The following is a 16114-nucleotide window of genomic DNA, read 5'->3' on the forward strand; positions in this document are numbered from 1 at the left end:
TCTTTCATTATCCTGTACACACTCTGTGTGTATGTGTGTGTGTGTAGACAGGTTTTCATCAAACATTGGAGAGTATCTACACATGATTTATATTTTGAGCAGATTGATCAAGAAAAATAGATCCCAAAAACACAATTCCTGGAAACAGTCAATCTAAAGTTTATGATGATCAGAAAATGATTCATTCATATGATAAGTAAGGTAAGGTAAGTGAAAAAATCATGTAATTCCTGGTACAAAAATGCATATTTTTTTAGGTTTCTCTACATCCTGTAGGACTCCAGACACAACCTGAAGCTTATATAGATATGGGTTTTATCATATCGTAAGATTGTACATTCATTATTTAGATGAATGATTTGGCGTCATAATGTATAAATTACATCATTTTGAAATGGCATTATAATAAATAAAGTCTGACTGCTACAGTTCACCACCAAGCACCCATGACACTGCTGTTAACCCAGACTGACACAAGTCATGTTTTAACAGTAAGAAAACGTTAACCTCCACATTTCATTCACACTTAAAAGTTAATAAACATTAAAGTGAATTCAGCTATTGCACATTCATAGAGCTGCTTTTTGATCATCTGGCTTGAAAGTAGAATTCTCTATCTCTAGTTTCAAAAGTGTTGAGCTGGAGGAGGACAGGCTGCAGTTCTGCGTATTGGTTCTGGAGGGATGCCAGTTTCCCTGAGACTGTTCTCCACACTGTGTCCCCTGGTCCCGGACGGAGCCTCAGATCACGAGCCTTCTGTCGGTGGCTTCTCTTTCATGTTCATGTTTGCAGATGATTCTGACCAAAAAAAACATGTTGATGTGTTGATTATTTGAATACTGACATCATGCAGGCTGATGCTGCTGCAGTTCAACCACAAGCCAAACATCCTGAGGCTGGTTGCACCAACAAAACTACGCCCGGTCTTAGCCATGCACATTCATGTCTACTGCTACTGCTACTGTATAGAAGAGTTTCTGATTAGAAAACCTACAGTCAGCACCAAGACACAGTGACTGCTAGGTGGTCCGATAACAAATAAGAAGAAGCAGTCACTTTGGATCAGAGGTATGTACAGCTGTACTATCAAAACACCATGACTGAGTGTTTACTTGAATCCAGTATGGACATATTAGTTTGGCAGCTTTTGTCCTGTTAAGTTTTCCAGTCTTGATGGAGCTTGATGAAAAAAATCTGGCATATTTTGCAGCGCCCTCATCATTCAAAGGGACCTTGGCAGTGGTATGTGCTCTATTGTGCGATTGTGGCAATATTTTTCACAATCTTAGCTTCTATTTTGGAAATTTGACTGTTGGGATGATAAGATGATTTGCAGCATATGTGTTTGGTTCACAGTGTCCCCATTGACGAACATGACCTAGCAGCCCTCTGCTACCAAAATGTTATTGAGGATCAAACCAGAGACCTTAAAGAGCTTCAGTTCAACCTGCTCTGGACAATCTCCGTGGTCATTATCACAACATTTCAGAAAAATAAAATGTTTAAACTCTAAATGTACAGCTTATAAAACCTTAACTCTTTGTTTGAAATTGTATTCTCAAACAAAGTCCAGAGAGTTGTCGGAGTTTCCGTCCTCAGGTGTGTGTGTACCTGGGCTGCGGTTTCTGTAGATGGACTGGACATAGATGAGCAGCAGGAAAAGGCAGAAGCCGATGATGGAGGATATTGTACCACACAACAGGAAAGCGTAGCTGCCGTGACTTTGGATCATCTGAAGTGAGAAGGTACATGCGCGCGCGTGCACACACACACACACACACACACACACACACACACACACACACACACACACACACACACACACACACACACACACACACACACACACACACACACACACACACACACACACACACACACACACACACACACACACACACACACACACACACACACACACACACACACACACGATCAGTAGAACAAATCACACGCCTTTGAGTAAATATTTAATTCTGGATAATTTGTTTTTCCATACACTCTATTTGTTGGTATCAAATATGCATTAGTGGCATAAAAACCTGTTCCAAAGTAATGAGGAAGCACTGTGTTGATGTTATCATTACTTAGAACGATAGGATTGTGTTCACAAAGACCCGTTAGAGACTTCTTACCGATCCTACGATCAACTGCAGCATCATCTCTCCTGTGCTGGCGCTGGTCACAAGGACGGTTGTGACACAACCTGGGTGAGAAACAAAGTGGGTTGGGTTAAAGAGGACTGAAAAACACGTAGTCACCGTTAAATAATAAGGAAATACAACATAAATGATCAAATAATAAAAAAAATTATTTCATATTTCAAAAAATGAAATAACACCCAAATACATAAAAGTGTAATGTAATCAAACGAAATAATCAGATGATGGATTGGGGTGAGTTGATGCCCCAAGTAAAGGAGTCTAAGTACCTTAGGGCGAGATGGACAGGCGGGTCGGCGCAGCGTCACTAGTGAGGCAGGAACTGTACCGGTTCTTAACAGTAATGCAGCCTTGAATTAACCGGTTAATTTACGTTCTGATCCTCACATGTGGTCACGAGCTCTGGGTAGTGACTGAAAGAATGAGGTTGCTAACAAAAGCAGCCGGAATTAGTTTTCACCGGTGGGTGGCTGGGCTCAGCCTCGAGGTTGGGGTGTGGAGTTCAGGCATCAGGAGGAAGCTCTGACATGTAGTGCTGCTCCAGGCATCTAGTCAGGATGCCTCCTGGGAACCTTCCTTTAGAGCCGTGGTCACCAACCTTTTCAAGCGCAAGATCACTTTTAACTTCCAACCGTAAGCCATGATCTACCACCCTCTTAGGAGGGTAATATTTATTATTTTTAGCAATTTCTGGTGAAGGCTGAATGTACAAGAAATAAATATACACAAAGAGAGGCTGTTGTGCAACTTTTTCTATTCAATGCACAATATAAAAATTAATATCGATTCATATTTACAATGCACAATATGTAGCTTCTCAGGTCCACATCATGTTTTACAGAGGAGCACAATGGCTTTGCAAAGAGGGTTTGATTTGAATATGGCCACAAATATGATTATTGCCTTGTATAAAGGGTTAGGGTTAGGGTTAGGGTACTCAAGTCCCTTGTACTCAAATTAATACCAGTACAACACAGAATGAAGCCGTGCATCTTCCGCTCTGGAAAATTTTTCACAATAAAAAAACCTTTTTAAACAAGGGAACGGATTCCATCAAAAGAAACGCTGGAGTGCTTTTATTTAAAAAAGGCATACAGAAAGCACTGCAACTATTTGTTTGTGAAATAATTCATCAGATAAACAATAAAACTCAGGGTTCTCTGTTTATTCTGCTGTGAACCAAGATGTTTAACTGTCTATAACACAAATGTATTTACAACCCTTTCCGAACCCATTTCAAGCAAAAGCACTCCAGCGTTTCACTTACTAAATCCACCCATTTGTTCAAACGGGGCTTTGATTTTTTTCGACAGACCAAAAGATGCACATCTTCATACCGTAGAGTCCTGCCATTTACTTTAGTCCATAAACCGACTTGTTCTTGAAGGAAATGCAGGAGATAAACCTGCAACTCCACCACCAGTAGCGCACACACAATGCGTGTGACCAACAGACAACCGACACAAATCTAATCTTCTGCCCGACGACAGCCAGTGAGTTTGGGGATATCCACAGTGAAGACTGGGAGATCAACCGGTAGATCGCGATCGACTGGTTGGCGACCACTGCTTAAGAGGTTTCTAACCTACAAAATTGATAATGATGTTGGGTGTTATGTTGTGCGTCCAAACTTGTGTATGTGTTCTTTTTTACCTTTGTAGTCCATGATGTCCTCTGTAAAAGCAAGCATGGAGGGAAACACGCTGCTGATGCACAGTCCCAACACACAAGTACAGATGAAGAGAAACACACAGCTTGTGTAGAAGATCATCAACAGGCACTGTACCAGTATGACTCCCACCTGCAAGATGAACAGACAGACGAGAGTGAGCCAATGACCATGAACAAAAAGACTGAGTCAACAAAATCTGCCAAAACCTGAGTTCATAGTGTCACCAAAGAGGTGAAGAGGGGAAGGTGAGTTTCCCTAAGATACCTGCTATATGGGGTCTGAGGAAACCCACATGAATGAAGAGAGCTTTCACATCATAAAGACAGAATAACTTCAGGTTGAATCACAGTCTAGCATCTGCTGAGACCTGAAGTTTAACCATTGGAGTGTAATGTTCAACCAACTGAACTATTTTGGCATGCTAAACTGTAGTTATGGAGACTACACAGTGCCAATCAATATTTTAGTAAGTTAAGTGAGTAAGTTTTTTGACATTCTGTTTGAATACTCACAACCCTAGACAACAATGTCATATGTATGGAGAGCTCATCATCTATCAAAGTCCAAGGTTGAATCAGGGTCCTTCCATTTTCCCAACTGAACTGAGGCTAGACTGTGCAAAACACAGAAACTTTTTAGCAAATATATCCCAAAACTTGAAAGCACTTCTGAAATGTTTGTATCGCTTGAAATTGAAAAAGACATCTGGTTGGCTGTAGAAACCAAGGAATGGACCGAGGACCTTTAGATCTTCAGGCTAACGATCTTGAAATTGAATTATTTCAAGAGGCTAAACCTAAGGTAAGGAGGCTATTGCAGTGCACAACACAGAAACTGTTTTAGCAACGATAATACCAAAACTTTGAACAATATCACAAGAACTGAATTACTATGTGTACTAGTTATCTGAACCCACAAGCTCCCAAAAGCAGGAGCCAGACTGGTGGCTATTTTACCAGACCAAAATCCCTCCTGAGATGTGCGCAAACCTGGTGATCAGCTACAAGAGACATCTGACCTCTATGCTTGCCAACAACAGTTTCTCCAGCAAGTAGTAAGTCAGGTTTTGCTAGGGGATCAAATACTTATTTCACATAATCAAATGCAAATCAATTTATAACTTTTATATATTGTGATTTTCTGGATATATATATATATATATTCTGTCTCTCACTTTTACAATAAATCTACCATTACAATTATAGACTGTTCATTTCTTAGTCAGAGGGCAAACTTACTAAATCGGCAAGGGATCAAATACTTATTTCCTTCACTGAATATGACTACTTCTCTTCTGCCGGCTGGAGAGTTTACACTATACAATGTCACAAATACTGTAAATCTCCAATACTTTACAATTCTTTGACAGATTTACTTTATTTTTAAATTGAGAAATATTACACATGTTTTTTCAGACTAAACAAGTGGTTTAGAACATTTTCTACTTCTGAAAAAGCGATTTCGATTTTTCAAATATCCGAGTTGCTTTTAAGCTCTCTAATGCTTTAATGATCCAACATCTCAACACAAATCAAAGAGAAAAACAAGCTCTGTATATAACACAGTTTAAAACGAATTTTGCTCTAGCTCAACCTGCTGCTTGCACAACTACCTCAGTATAAATTATCTAATGGTGTCATAGAGCTTAATAAAATAATATAATAATCAGTCAACAAGTTATTTTACATAAAAACTTTAAACATAGTTAACTAGCCTGTATCTGACGTTGTCAGGAGAGTTTCAGCCCAGAAACCATAGCAAAATGGCCAATTTGTTTTGGGATTTAATGTGCCACTAGGTCAGTGTAAACAGGAAGCAGATTGTCTCCTCAGCATACTTAAAATTATGTAAAGTAACTAGGACATTTGTCTTGCTTGGACTGACAATGAAGTAGAGTTTTTACAGACAGTGAAATAAGCAAAGCTCATTTTAAAAAGACCCAATCAGGTTGTTGTGTTGTCAAGGTCTCGAAATCTCTCGAAATCTCTCGATTTGTGTGGATGCCAGGTGTGAATTTAGTAAAATTAGCACATTGAAACAAAAAATATATTACTCTAGACAAAGCCATAGAGCTGCACTTGGGCTTGGATCTAAAACAAATGTTACCAATAGGTGTGACTGGGTCCTTAGAGGGCTGAAGATGTCAAAGCAGTTTAGTTTGGTCTTCAGTTCTTGCTATTTTACAATATACTTACTGTACTTAGGAAATAATTAATTATTTGAATAGTTTGAGTTATGTTTGATGTCTGCGTGTTGATCTTTTTTCTCACTGGACTGTAATTTCCAGTCTAGACTTTAAGTGGGATTTGTCTTTTCGATGTGCATTCATACCAGACTGAAGGTGAGCAGCGTGGGTGCTTTGTATTTGTAGGACAGGTAGATGAAAGCCAGTCTTCCTGCTGTGATGGAGGCCCAAAATACACTGTTCAGATAGCCAGCAGTCTTATGGCCCATCAGCAGAGGAGAGGAGATGGCATAGGTGTAGATGAAACCAGCGTATGAGCCCTGCATGCCAAGAAACACAGATAATTTACACAGAGAGGTCAACAAAATGATTCAGGAACCCTAGTTGATAAGGGTCGAAGCCAAAATCAACTCAAAGAAAAGCAACATTCTGTTGGTTGATGCAAACAAAAGTATAAATTCTGCAGCAAACATTTTGTGTCATCTCCTGCCTCTTTCAAGCTTCACCCAAACACGACTCTGTGCCTCAACCTAAATGCAGTCTTTCCGGCAGGTGAGGGTGGAACTGATGTTCTGGCTTCCAGCTTCCACCCCCCACTTCCAGCTTCCACCCCAACTTCAGGCCGGTAGCCTTGACCTCTCACCTGAATAAATCCATGAAAAGGATTATACTCCAGCACCTACGCCCTCTGGTGAGCACTGAGCTGGACCCCCTACAGTTTGCGTATCGGCCAGGCATTGGTGTGGATGACGCATCATCTAACTCCTTCACATATCCCTTGAGCACCTGGAGAACACCGGCAGCACTGTGAGACTTATGTGCTTTGAATTCTCCAGTGCTTTCAACACAATCCAGCCATCACTGCAGGAAGGTGCTGGAGTGGACTGCCATCTGGCTGCATGGACCATCAAATACCTCACCGACAGACCCCAGTATGTGAGGCTTTTTGACTGTGTGTCAGATGTAGCAGTTTGCAGCACATGAGCCTCTCAAGGGACAGTGCTTTCTGCTTTCCTGTTTGCCATATTTACATCAGACTTGGGACAGAACACAGACAGCTGTCATATCTAGACATTCTCTGATGACACAGTCATAGAGCCAGGAGACTGAGGTCCTTTGGAGGGTACAGGACACTATTAAGGACCGGTCGGTCTTGGACTGCCCTCTTGATCCCACTAAGGAGGTGGGTGAGAGGAGGATGCAAAGTTAAATTCAATCATGGACAACACCTCTCCCCCCTACATCATACCGTGGGAGCCCTTAGCAGCTCATTCAGCAGCGGACTGCTTGACCTGCGGTTAAAAAAGAACCCTTCCACAGATCCTTCATGTTTAGTTACAATATCTTGCACAGTTTTTTCTTTTGCATAATTGATTGTACTATTTTGCAGTACTTTTAAGTTTATTTTATGTAAAACTGTCTCACTCTTATGTACAAAAGATTCTTTACTTGCCAGGTACTAATCACCCTGTGTGTCGTACAAATCATCCATTTTTTATTTTAGATTAAGATTTTAGAGCCTCATTCTGTCCTTCCTGCTGTAACAAGTGTATTTCCCTGATGTGTGGATAAATAAAGTTCTATCCTCATGTCTCACAGTTCCCATGCATCCCCCTACAGCCTCACAGTTTGAGACATCCTGGCACAGACGTTTCATGTGTTGAATATCCAATATGTGTTATGTTGGAGGGAACACTGACTATGATCCCATCGGTGATGAAGAGGATGGCTCCGCCTAGAGCATGTAGGATGAAGAAAGTAGTAGGGCGGCCCCGGAGTGTGGCAGGGTTGCAGCAACCACACCAGCTCAAGTGTCCTGGAGGAATAGGGATATAAAGAGATTTGTCACTTCATTTGAATAGCTTGGCGACAAGCACACACACACAAATACATCTATCCATTACCTTGGCCACTTTCCTGGGTGGGACTCGTGTCAGGCAGCGACTCCTTATCCAGCAGACGTGGACCCTTGTTGAAGCACGGCAGCAATCTCTCGTGGTACATAAGAGCAAGCACTACTGCAGGCACAGGGAGCTGGCAGAACACACAAGGAATCTCTTGTTGACTAACTGAACAGTCACCACTTCCTGTCAGTTGATTCCGTTCGTGAACCTCCTCTCATACTAGTTGAGTCCACTTGGTCTCATCCTGCTCTCTGCTTGGAGCAGCTCCAGTTCAAAAAGAATAGCACAGGTCGGTCTCTGGAGACTTGCACACTGTAACAGGTTTCTGTTTTTATAGCATTATTACTGTATAATCGACACATGCCTACTGCAGAACCAGTACATAGCATGTTGCTGTAAAACTGCAAAGCATCGTGGGAAAAGAGCTCACTGACAACATTCTTCACTTTCTTCCGCATTTGACTTCAGCAAGTTAACCAAGATCAACTTTTACTTCATTCTTCACAATTTTAATTTGCCCGTGCCTTAGAGGCACTCTAGACTGTAGATGGAAATGTAATGATCGAAGGTGAGGCTGTTTGTCCTCTCTGTAACCTGTAACTCTGTGTGTTCACCGGTTCACCTGCAGCAGCAGAGGAGGCACCACAGACGAATGGAGCATGGTCAAGTGTTCAACCTTGTCTGATTGCGTGTGTGAGGTACACGCAATTTTTATCCAAACAAATTGTGTGTAATGGCAAATTTGTTCAAAGTAGATTTGGGGAAAAACTGACAGCCCTGGTAGAACAGACTCTGGACCTTATGTGTTATCTTTCCTCTTAGGCAAATCACACGGTTTCAACCGGCTCAACCTAAGTCCCTTTCATCATCCTATTAAAAAAGCAGTAGACCATTGAGTCAATATTTTAGAAAGAATCCGATGGTGAGCATCTTATATAACTCCTAGTCAACATCACTCATGTGTCTCATGTATTAGTGTCCTGAACTCACATTGATAAGAGCCATGATCCAGAAAGCATAAGACACCCTGGTGACGACGACACCCTCAGTGTACAGAGGATACTGGGAGATGTTGTGCAGTGTTGTTGCATGGCCAGAGAGGCTGCTGCGGAGGTGCTCAAGGTCCGACGAGGAGGACGAGTTGGGGGTCCAGTTGGTCGCATGAACACAGTTGTCATCTGCCAGGAATGGGTCAGCCACCAGGGGACTGACCAGTGCTCCCAGGCCAATGAAGAAATGCAAAGCCTGTGGAAGGAGATGCCAAGATCCAAGGATTGACTTAGAGGGCTGCCCAAAGGTTTGCACCTTCCACAGTTAATATTAAATTTGTCCAACTTTTCAAAGTCATGATATAAAAAGTAACCATGCATTATCGTGTGAAGAATCGGTTTAGCAAAATTTAATCTGTACACAGAGGCAAAGCGTCAGTGGATTTAACTTGGAGGCAGAGAGTTCCCTTTACATCTTCTCACTCCTATTCATTCCCTTTGGTGTGACGTCAACAAGTCAGTGCCTAATTTAAGATGTTGAAGTCATCAAATGTGTGTTGAGGCTTGCTCGTCATTGTTATATTGAAGAACGAAGAACCCTATGTTTATTTTTAGTAGTAAAAGTATTTTATGTTATATTGCACTGCCTGTCCCTGCTGTCACAATTCTAGTGGTATATTTACATGTGTGTGTGCACAAGGGCTTAATTTTGTATTGGTCCGAATACAATACAGTCAGCATGCCATCTTCAGCCTCAACTCATGAAAATAAACCAAGAACAGACACAAACACACAGACGTTCACACCCGTCCTCTCCCCTCCCCCTCCTCCTCTGACCTGCAGGAAGACGGCCGAGTCCTTCTGATACAGCTTCACCAGCTGTCGGTTGGCGATGGTGTCAATCACCCCCATGGCTTTGCCAGCAAGCGCCATGGTGATGGCCAACAGCACCACGTGGTGACATAACGGTATGATGGCAAACACAATCGAGATGATGAGCGTTGAGGACAAGAGAGCAGCCAGGGAGGACAGTAGTCTGGAGAAGAAACAACAGCCACAGCTTTAATCTTCATGTTAAGTCTATAGAGAATAACAACAGATTCATTGCAAATATATAATAATTATTTTTAAATGACCCCATAGTCATCATATTATAACCTTGTTGTTATTTAAGTGACTCAGCCCAGGCCAGAGTGATTTCAGGCTTTATCTTGTTATTGCAGTGAAGTCACCTTGATGCTCTGCTACTGCTCTAACTTGTATATACCCAGTATAGACACGTTATCTTCACCTTGTATTCCCCATTCTTTCCTGCCAACTTGCCAACTTTAACCTTGTCCTACATAACTTTTAGTTTGCTCACAAGACTGTTCAGCCTGTGATGACGGCTTGCAATACAGATTAGTCCGTAATCATCACAGGATAAAAATCCTCGGTAAGCATGTGAACATGATGAACGCTGAGGTTTTATGTAATGTTTTCAATGTTAGGTAATCTTTCTGTAATCTCTCTCCTTGCTGTCTTTACCAAAGTTCTTTCCCAAGATTTAAAAAAACAATAGCTACATAAACGTTCATGGATATTTACGCGCCAACAACCAGAAGTTTAATTCTTGTCACTGCATTGCACAGAAAAACTGTTTGGTCAGGGTCTAGACGAAGAAGATGATGAAGAAGAAGAAGATGATGTGCCCCTTGTGTTGCAACGCCCCTGCACTTAATCAACTATTCTATAACTGTCATTAGCTACTAAGTTACTAAGATTTGAGCAGGGATTTGAATATGATACACGAAGAAGAACCCTTCTGTGAAATAAAGTTTTTTTTAAACAGCACTCTAATCATCCACCTCACACACTCACATTTACACCTCAGGTCACGGTTGAGTCGCGGTTGAGTGGCTGCTCAGTGTGAGGTTCAGCACAGACCGGAAACAACCGTCTGTACTTTGAATGTTAAGTATTTGCCAGTCAAATCAAGAATTCAGTCTAGCGAAAGTCTCAATGAAGGATGATGTGGTCAATGAAATGTTCAACATCCGGACACTTTATCAGTCACTTAAATTATTCAGCCTCAATGGCAGGACTGTCGACTCAAGGCAGTCAAGATCAAATTGAATTAAATTCACATTCCTCATATTTGTGAGGACGTGACCTGGATGTCCTGAATGGAGGCAAATCTGACAAAGCGTGAGGGTACACTTTTAAATTCAGATACTAACCGATACTAAGGGGTTGAAAAGTTATAAAAGCAAATTTTGTATACAAGGCAAAAGGCCTTGAAGACCAACACCCCAGTCTGACACATTTTTAGAGGTCAGTAAAGCTCCTGTTTCAACAACATTGAAATATTTTACAGTTATTACAAACGTTAACCTGCCTCCGGCACTCCTTATCATTAGCCGTATAACTCCTTGCAGTTAGTTGATAGACATCTGATCATTAAGCTAGCTTTTTAATGTGGGAGTTGAACAGACAACGTTATCAGTCCTGTCCATACTCAGGTTTAAATATAGAAACAGTCATTATATTAGAGTTGTTGCGAATTTATTTCTTTTTGTACCTTTTGCCATGTTCACCATGACTTTATGATAGAAAACAACATGGTGTGGATCACTCCCATCACGTCCCCCTAACCACACTCACGTTTTCTTGAAGAGTCCTCCCACGCCGGAGCCCACCAGCAGGAAGAGCTGCTGGGAGAAGAAGACCCAGGTGATCTGCTGCAGGGTGGACTGGGTCTGACACCGCAGGTCCAGGATGGTGGGCCCCAGGAAGGCGATGCACAGGCCGAAGCTGAAGAACACGCTCCAGTAGGTGAGAGTCTGCCTCCAGTGACGCTTGAACAGCGAGCAGATGCGCTCGTCCAGCAGCTTCATGTCGGTCCTGAGACGAGCTGCACACAGCCTCACGGCCACGCGTCTACACTGAGTCCAAAGGAAGTATCAGCGGAGAAAGTAAACAATCACTTAAACACATTTGCCAGGCGTGCCGGTTATCTACTGTTGACATGGTGGTGGCGCTGATTGGTTGATGTCCCCAAGGTCCCGCCCTGCTTTGGACGGGAGTCTGTTTCTCTCTGAGAGATGTGATATAAATCAGACAAATAAATCAATATAATAATAATAATAACTTGAAATGCTACTGGAAACTGCTTGCACACAAAAAGGACGTTTGGTTTAGGGCAGTAACATGAGTACCTGACATAAGATACATTTACACATCAATCTTTGTCTCATACTTTTTAACACGAACATTTTGATATAGAGAATATGATATATATTTTTAATATTAATAAAGCTATTATGTATTGAAGGCCATGTATAAAATCCTTGTGACCTTGTTCCCTTTCCCAGCACTCAAATTTTTTTTTTTTAGCATATGTAATCATAAAAAGTTTCATTCATAATCATCTTATTCACATGTGCTTTGGTTCTTATTTTATTAACTTAATTAATTTGAATAGTAACATGAAATACAGAAACGGTTTTATGTATTGATTATCTTTTGAAAATAAAGTCTTGCAACAAAATGGAATGAAACAAATTCAGTTGAGTTACTTTGGTTGTAGCAACTATCTATCTTTCAAAGTAAACGACGTCTGGTGATTAAAATGCAGTTGTCCAATAGCACCATCTTCTGTTGCTCCAAGTTATTGTACATTCGCATATGCACTGTATCCTCCAACATGTATATCATATCCTCTCATAATGTTAAAATGAACTATGAAAGAAGAAGACTTTGAACGGGTGAGTGTTCGAGAGTTTTAATAGCTTATATATTGATTAATTAATCAATTATTCATCAATTGTATGCCTGTTGGCAGTCACAGTACATTCAATTTATCATTTTAGAACAGTGTAGACAAAACACACAAAATATCACATCTTATACAAAATCTAAACTTATCTTTTATAAAACATTTAGACATAATCTGTTTTTTTTTTATTTCATTTTAAATACAGGGCTCTATTGTTTTTTTATTACAGCATAAAACTCACTGAGAAAGATGAAAACAGCTGTTAAAATACATATATATTATTTCTTTGTCATTACAGTATTTAAAATAGCTTCATTTACCACAACTATAACACAAAGTAATACTTCTGCCACTGAGGGAAGAAAGGGGAGGTTCGGAAGTGTAACAATCCACAGAGCGTCTCTCTGAAATCCCTGGAGCTTTGCCCTGAATTCCCCTCTTCTTGTTCCCACCACCTTTACTTGAGCTGACTAACAGGTGATCAGAGGGTTGGAGGGTCACAACATTATTCTTCCATCAGCGTCATTCATGTTTAGAGGTAGGAAAACTTTCAGCAACCCTTTAACACTCTTATTGGAATTTGTCTCTTCACACAAGCAAACATAACACAGCCCGACCTGCACATGCCGCTGGATTGCTTTTGGGGTTCAGCGCTTGGTTTAAGGCCCCTGAACACACCCTCCTTTTGAGGCTCAAACCAACAACTCCCTGGCCCCTTTGGTACAAAGATCCCACTATATTGCTGTTAAAACATCCCTCACTACATGCTTCCTTACACTGAAGCAAATAAAGCCGACATACTGCCACCCTGGATTAGATAGTGTTCTGTATTCAGAGGACATGTTCCCAGAATGCCTGCTTTCAGCTTTATAAAGATTACATTCAGTGTCAACCTCCACTTCCAGATAGAAGGTGGAACATTTCTGCTTTAAAGAGGATGTGTAAAAGGGGCTCCTGATTATTAGCTTCTCTATCGCTGGCTTGCCTGGACAATCTCAAATATCATAATTTTTGCCCCTGCTTGGTAACCTCTTTACATTTTGTTAAACAAATAATCCTGGAATGCCTAATCATAGCTGACTGCTGTCAAGTTGCTGCAAATTTCTTAAAGACGTTTTGCCTCTAATCTAAACGGCTTCCTCAGGTCCGAGGGATGGTTGAGTCAAGGATTCAAACCTCATAGGGTCGTTCGTACGATCGTCCTTGAGACATGTAAAAGTTATCAAGCTGTTGGGAAAGTTTGTGCATCTCCTCTGTGTGTGTAAACTGTCCATAACAAATAATGTGTACACACTTGCATTACCTACATTATATTCTTGAGCACTGTGGAAGTCTCCACAGCAGTACACAGGAAGGGTTCTCTAGAAGACTAAAGCAGGGGAACCAGGATGTGGTGGTTCTTAAACTCTTACTCTTACTTTTAAAACAGCTATGCCTTGGAAGAAGTGATAGTGTCAGGAGTGCAAATCATCCCTAGCAATTCAACAGACCGCAGACCACAATGCTTGGAATTTTGGAGGCATGAGTCAGGTTGGAAATCCTGTAATTTCAGAGTTTTGTATATTTGCAAGGAAACTGTTTGATGTAACCTGCCAAAATCTGTTTTGGGAAAGATGAGGGGGTTCCAATAACAATTTTAGTGGGAAAGTGGGAACGTTAGCGGGGTTGGAACTTCTCTTTCATACTATATTGTTTAAATGCTCTCAACTATTTCTTGATTTGAGAAACTGATAATAGATTTGCACCCATATGTCCACAGCACTCCTAGGAAGAGAGGCTGTCAAGAAGCAGTCTGCAAATGTATGTTATCTCCATACTTCAACCATTCATCACACCTCGCCTCTATCAATGCTGTTCATCTCATCATCCCATGTTTGTTCTGCGGTCATTTACCAAAACTTTGAACCCTTTTGGCCTCTGATATGATCAGATAATATGTTACAGAAAAAAATATTCTCAAATATAATATTTGTTCCTGATAACCTGGCCCTATTAGACACTTCATGTCAAAGGGCAGTCTTGCAAGTGTTTTTACAGTCTCATAAATAAAGGTATAAATGGATCTTCAACTGCCTTGGAAGGATTCTTGAACCATCCATCTGCCCTCTCTTGCTCTAGTTGGACATACATGGCATCCTCCACTCCTTTTCTAAACCATCTGCATTTTTCTGGGCATGCTCGCACATCTCTGAGTGGCAACAGTTTTCAATGTGCGTACAATCCAACAGTGATTTAATACTTGGCAAGGGTTCAGTACACCTCAGTTTTAGTTCTTATAGGATTATTCTACGCCATCTCAAATAATTTTGGTTATTTTCCGATAGTCTAAAAAAAACTGTTCCCTCTCTCAAACTCTGTTTTCTCATTCTTCACACAACTTCTTTCCTTTTTTTTCAAGTGCAGCACCATGACCTTTGAGGAGAGCCTGTCCTCCATTATCTCCACGTGTTTACCTCATTTAGCCCATCTCTTTGACAGCAGACTTATTAGCCACCACAAATTTGGCACTTTTCAGATGATGTTATATGACACAACAGTAATGAATGAGTTTGTTTCAGACATACTGCCAACAAAACAGTCACAATTAAGGAAGATGAAAGGCAACATGTCTTCTAAAATCTAAATCAAGTCCTGTTGTTCTACACTTAACACATCTGGAGCCTCGAAGAAGCATGTCTCATACCTATTGAGGATGGAATCATCATTATTTACAAAGGAAACAGTCTGTCACCATTTATCTTACTAAACCAAATTGTAAAAAAAAGATTTGGTCGGTGTAATTTAAAATCGAGAAATAAGTAAATAAATTATGGTGCCATTTTTATACGCAACTTCTTATCAATAGGTCTGCCGATATCAAAGCACAGAACAACTTAGCAACTGGAAGTATGATGGTGATAGGAAGCCACTATTGCGCTCCACACAAACTGTCTATATCTCTTTCATATTGCACTGTTAATTAATTAGACAACCTTGATCAGACCCCACAGGTCATTTATGTGGCCCCAACCCTAAGCGTGTCATTGGCACTGGAACGCCTCCCCTCAGCATTTCCTTGTCTGCAGTAACTCAGCAGTGCTGGATGCGGAGTGAGCAGATGGAAGCAGAGTTAGGAAAGAAGTGTAGCTCAGCAACATGCCCCCATCACTTTCTTACTGAAGATCACTTCATTATCAAGGGCATAGGATTTAACCTCTGGGCTTACATACAATATGGGGTCATATTTTCAAACCACAGTAGGTAAGAAAGACACTACAGGAAGGGAGCAGGCGTCAGAGGACACTTCTGGTTTGTGCAAATAGGAGACTAAGAAATACATATGCTCGCAATGAGTTATTTACATACACAGAGCAAATGCCTCCTAACACACTGGATGCACTAGATCAAATATTACATTACATTACATGTCATTTAGCTGACGCTTTTATCCAAAGCAACTTACATT

At 40.9% G+C, this 16114-nt stretch overlaps 1 protein-coding gene across 1 annotated transcript; it reads right to left on the reverse strand.

Annotated features, from left to right (window-relative positions):
• Positions 1-103: 103 nt before the first annotated feature.
• mfsd4aa (major facilitator superfamily domain containing 4Aa) lies at positions 104-11878 on the reverse strand. The gene is made up of 10 exons (XM_062394644.1): positions 11556-11878; positions 9750-9948; positions 8914-9168; positions 7924-8053; positions 7720-7835; positions 6166-6339; positions 3816-3963; positions 2136-2206; positions 1612-1732; positions 104-798 (listed from the first exon to the last, which is right to left on the reverse strand). Exons 1-10 carry the CDS (start codon positions 11786-11788, stop codon positions 746-748), a joined length of 1500 nt encoding a protein of 499 aa, XP_062250628.1. The 5' UTR covers positions 11789-11878; the 3' UTR covers positions 104-745.
• Positions 11879-16114: the final 4236 nt, after the last annotated feature.

This window comes from Platichthys flesus, chromosome 2 (genome assembly GCF_949316205.1).
Source record: "Platichthys flesus chromosome 2, fPlaFle2.1, whole genome shotgun sequence".
Taxonomy (NCBI): Eukaryota; Metazoa; Chordata; class Actinopteri; order Pleuronectiformes; family Pleuronectidae; genus Platichthys; species Platichthys flesus.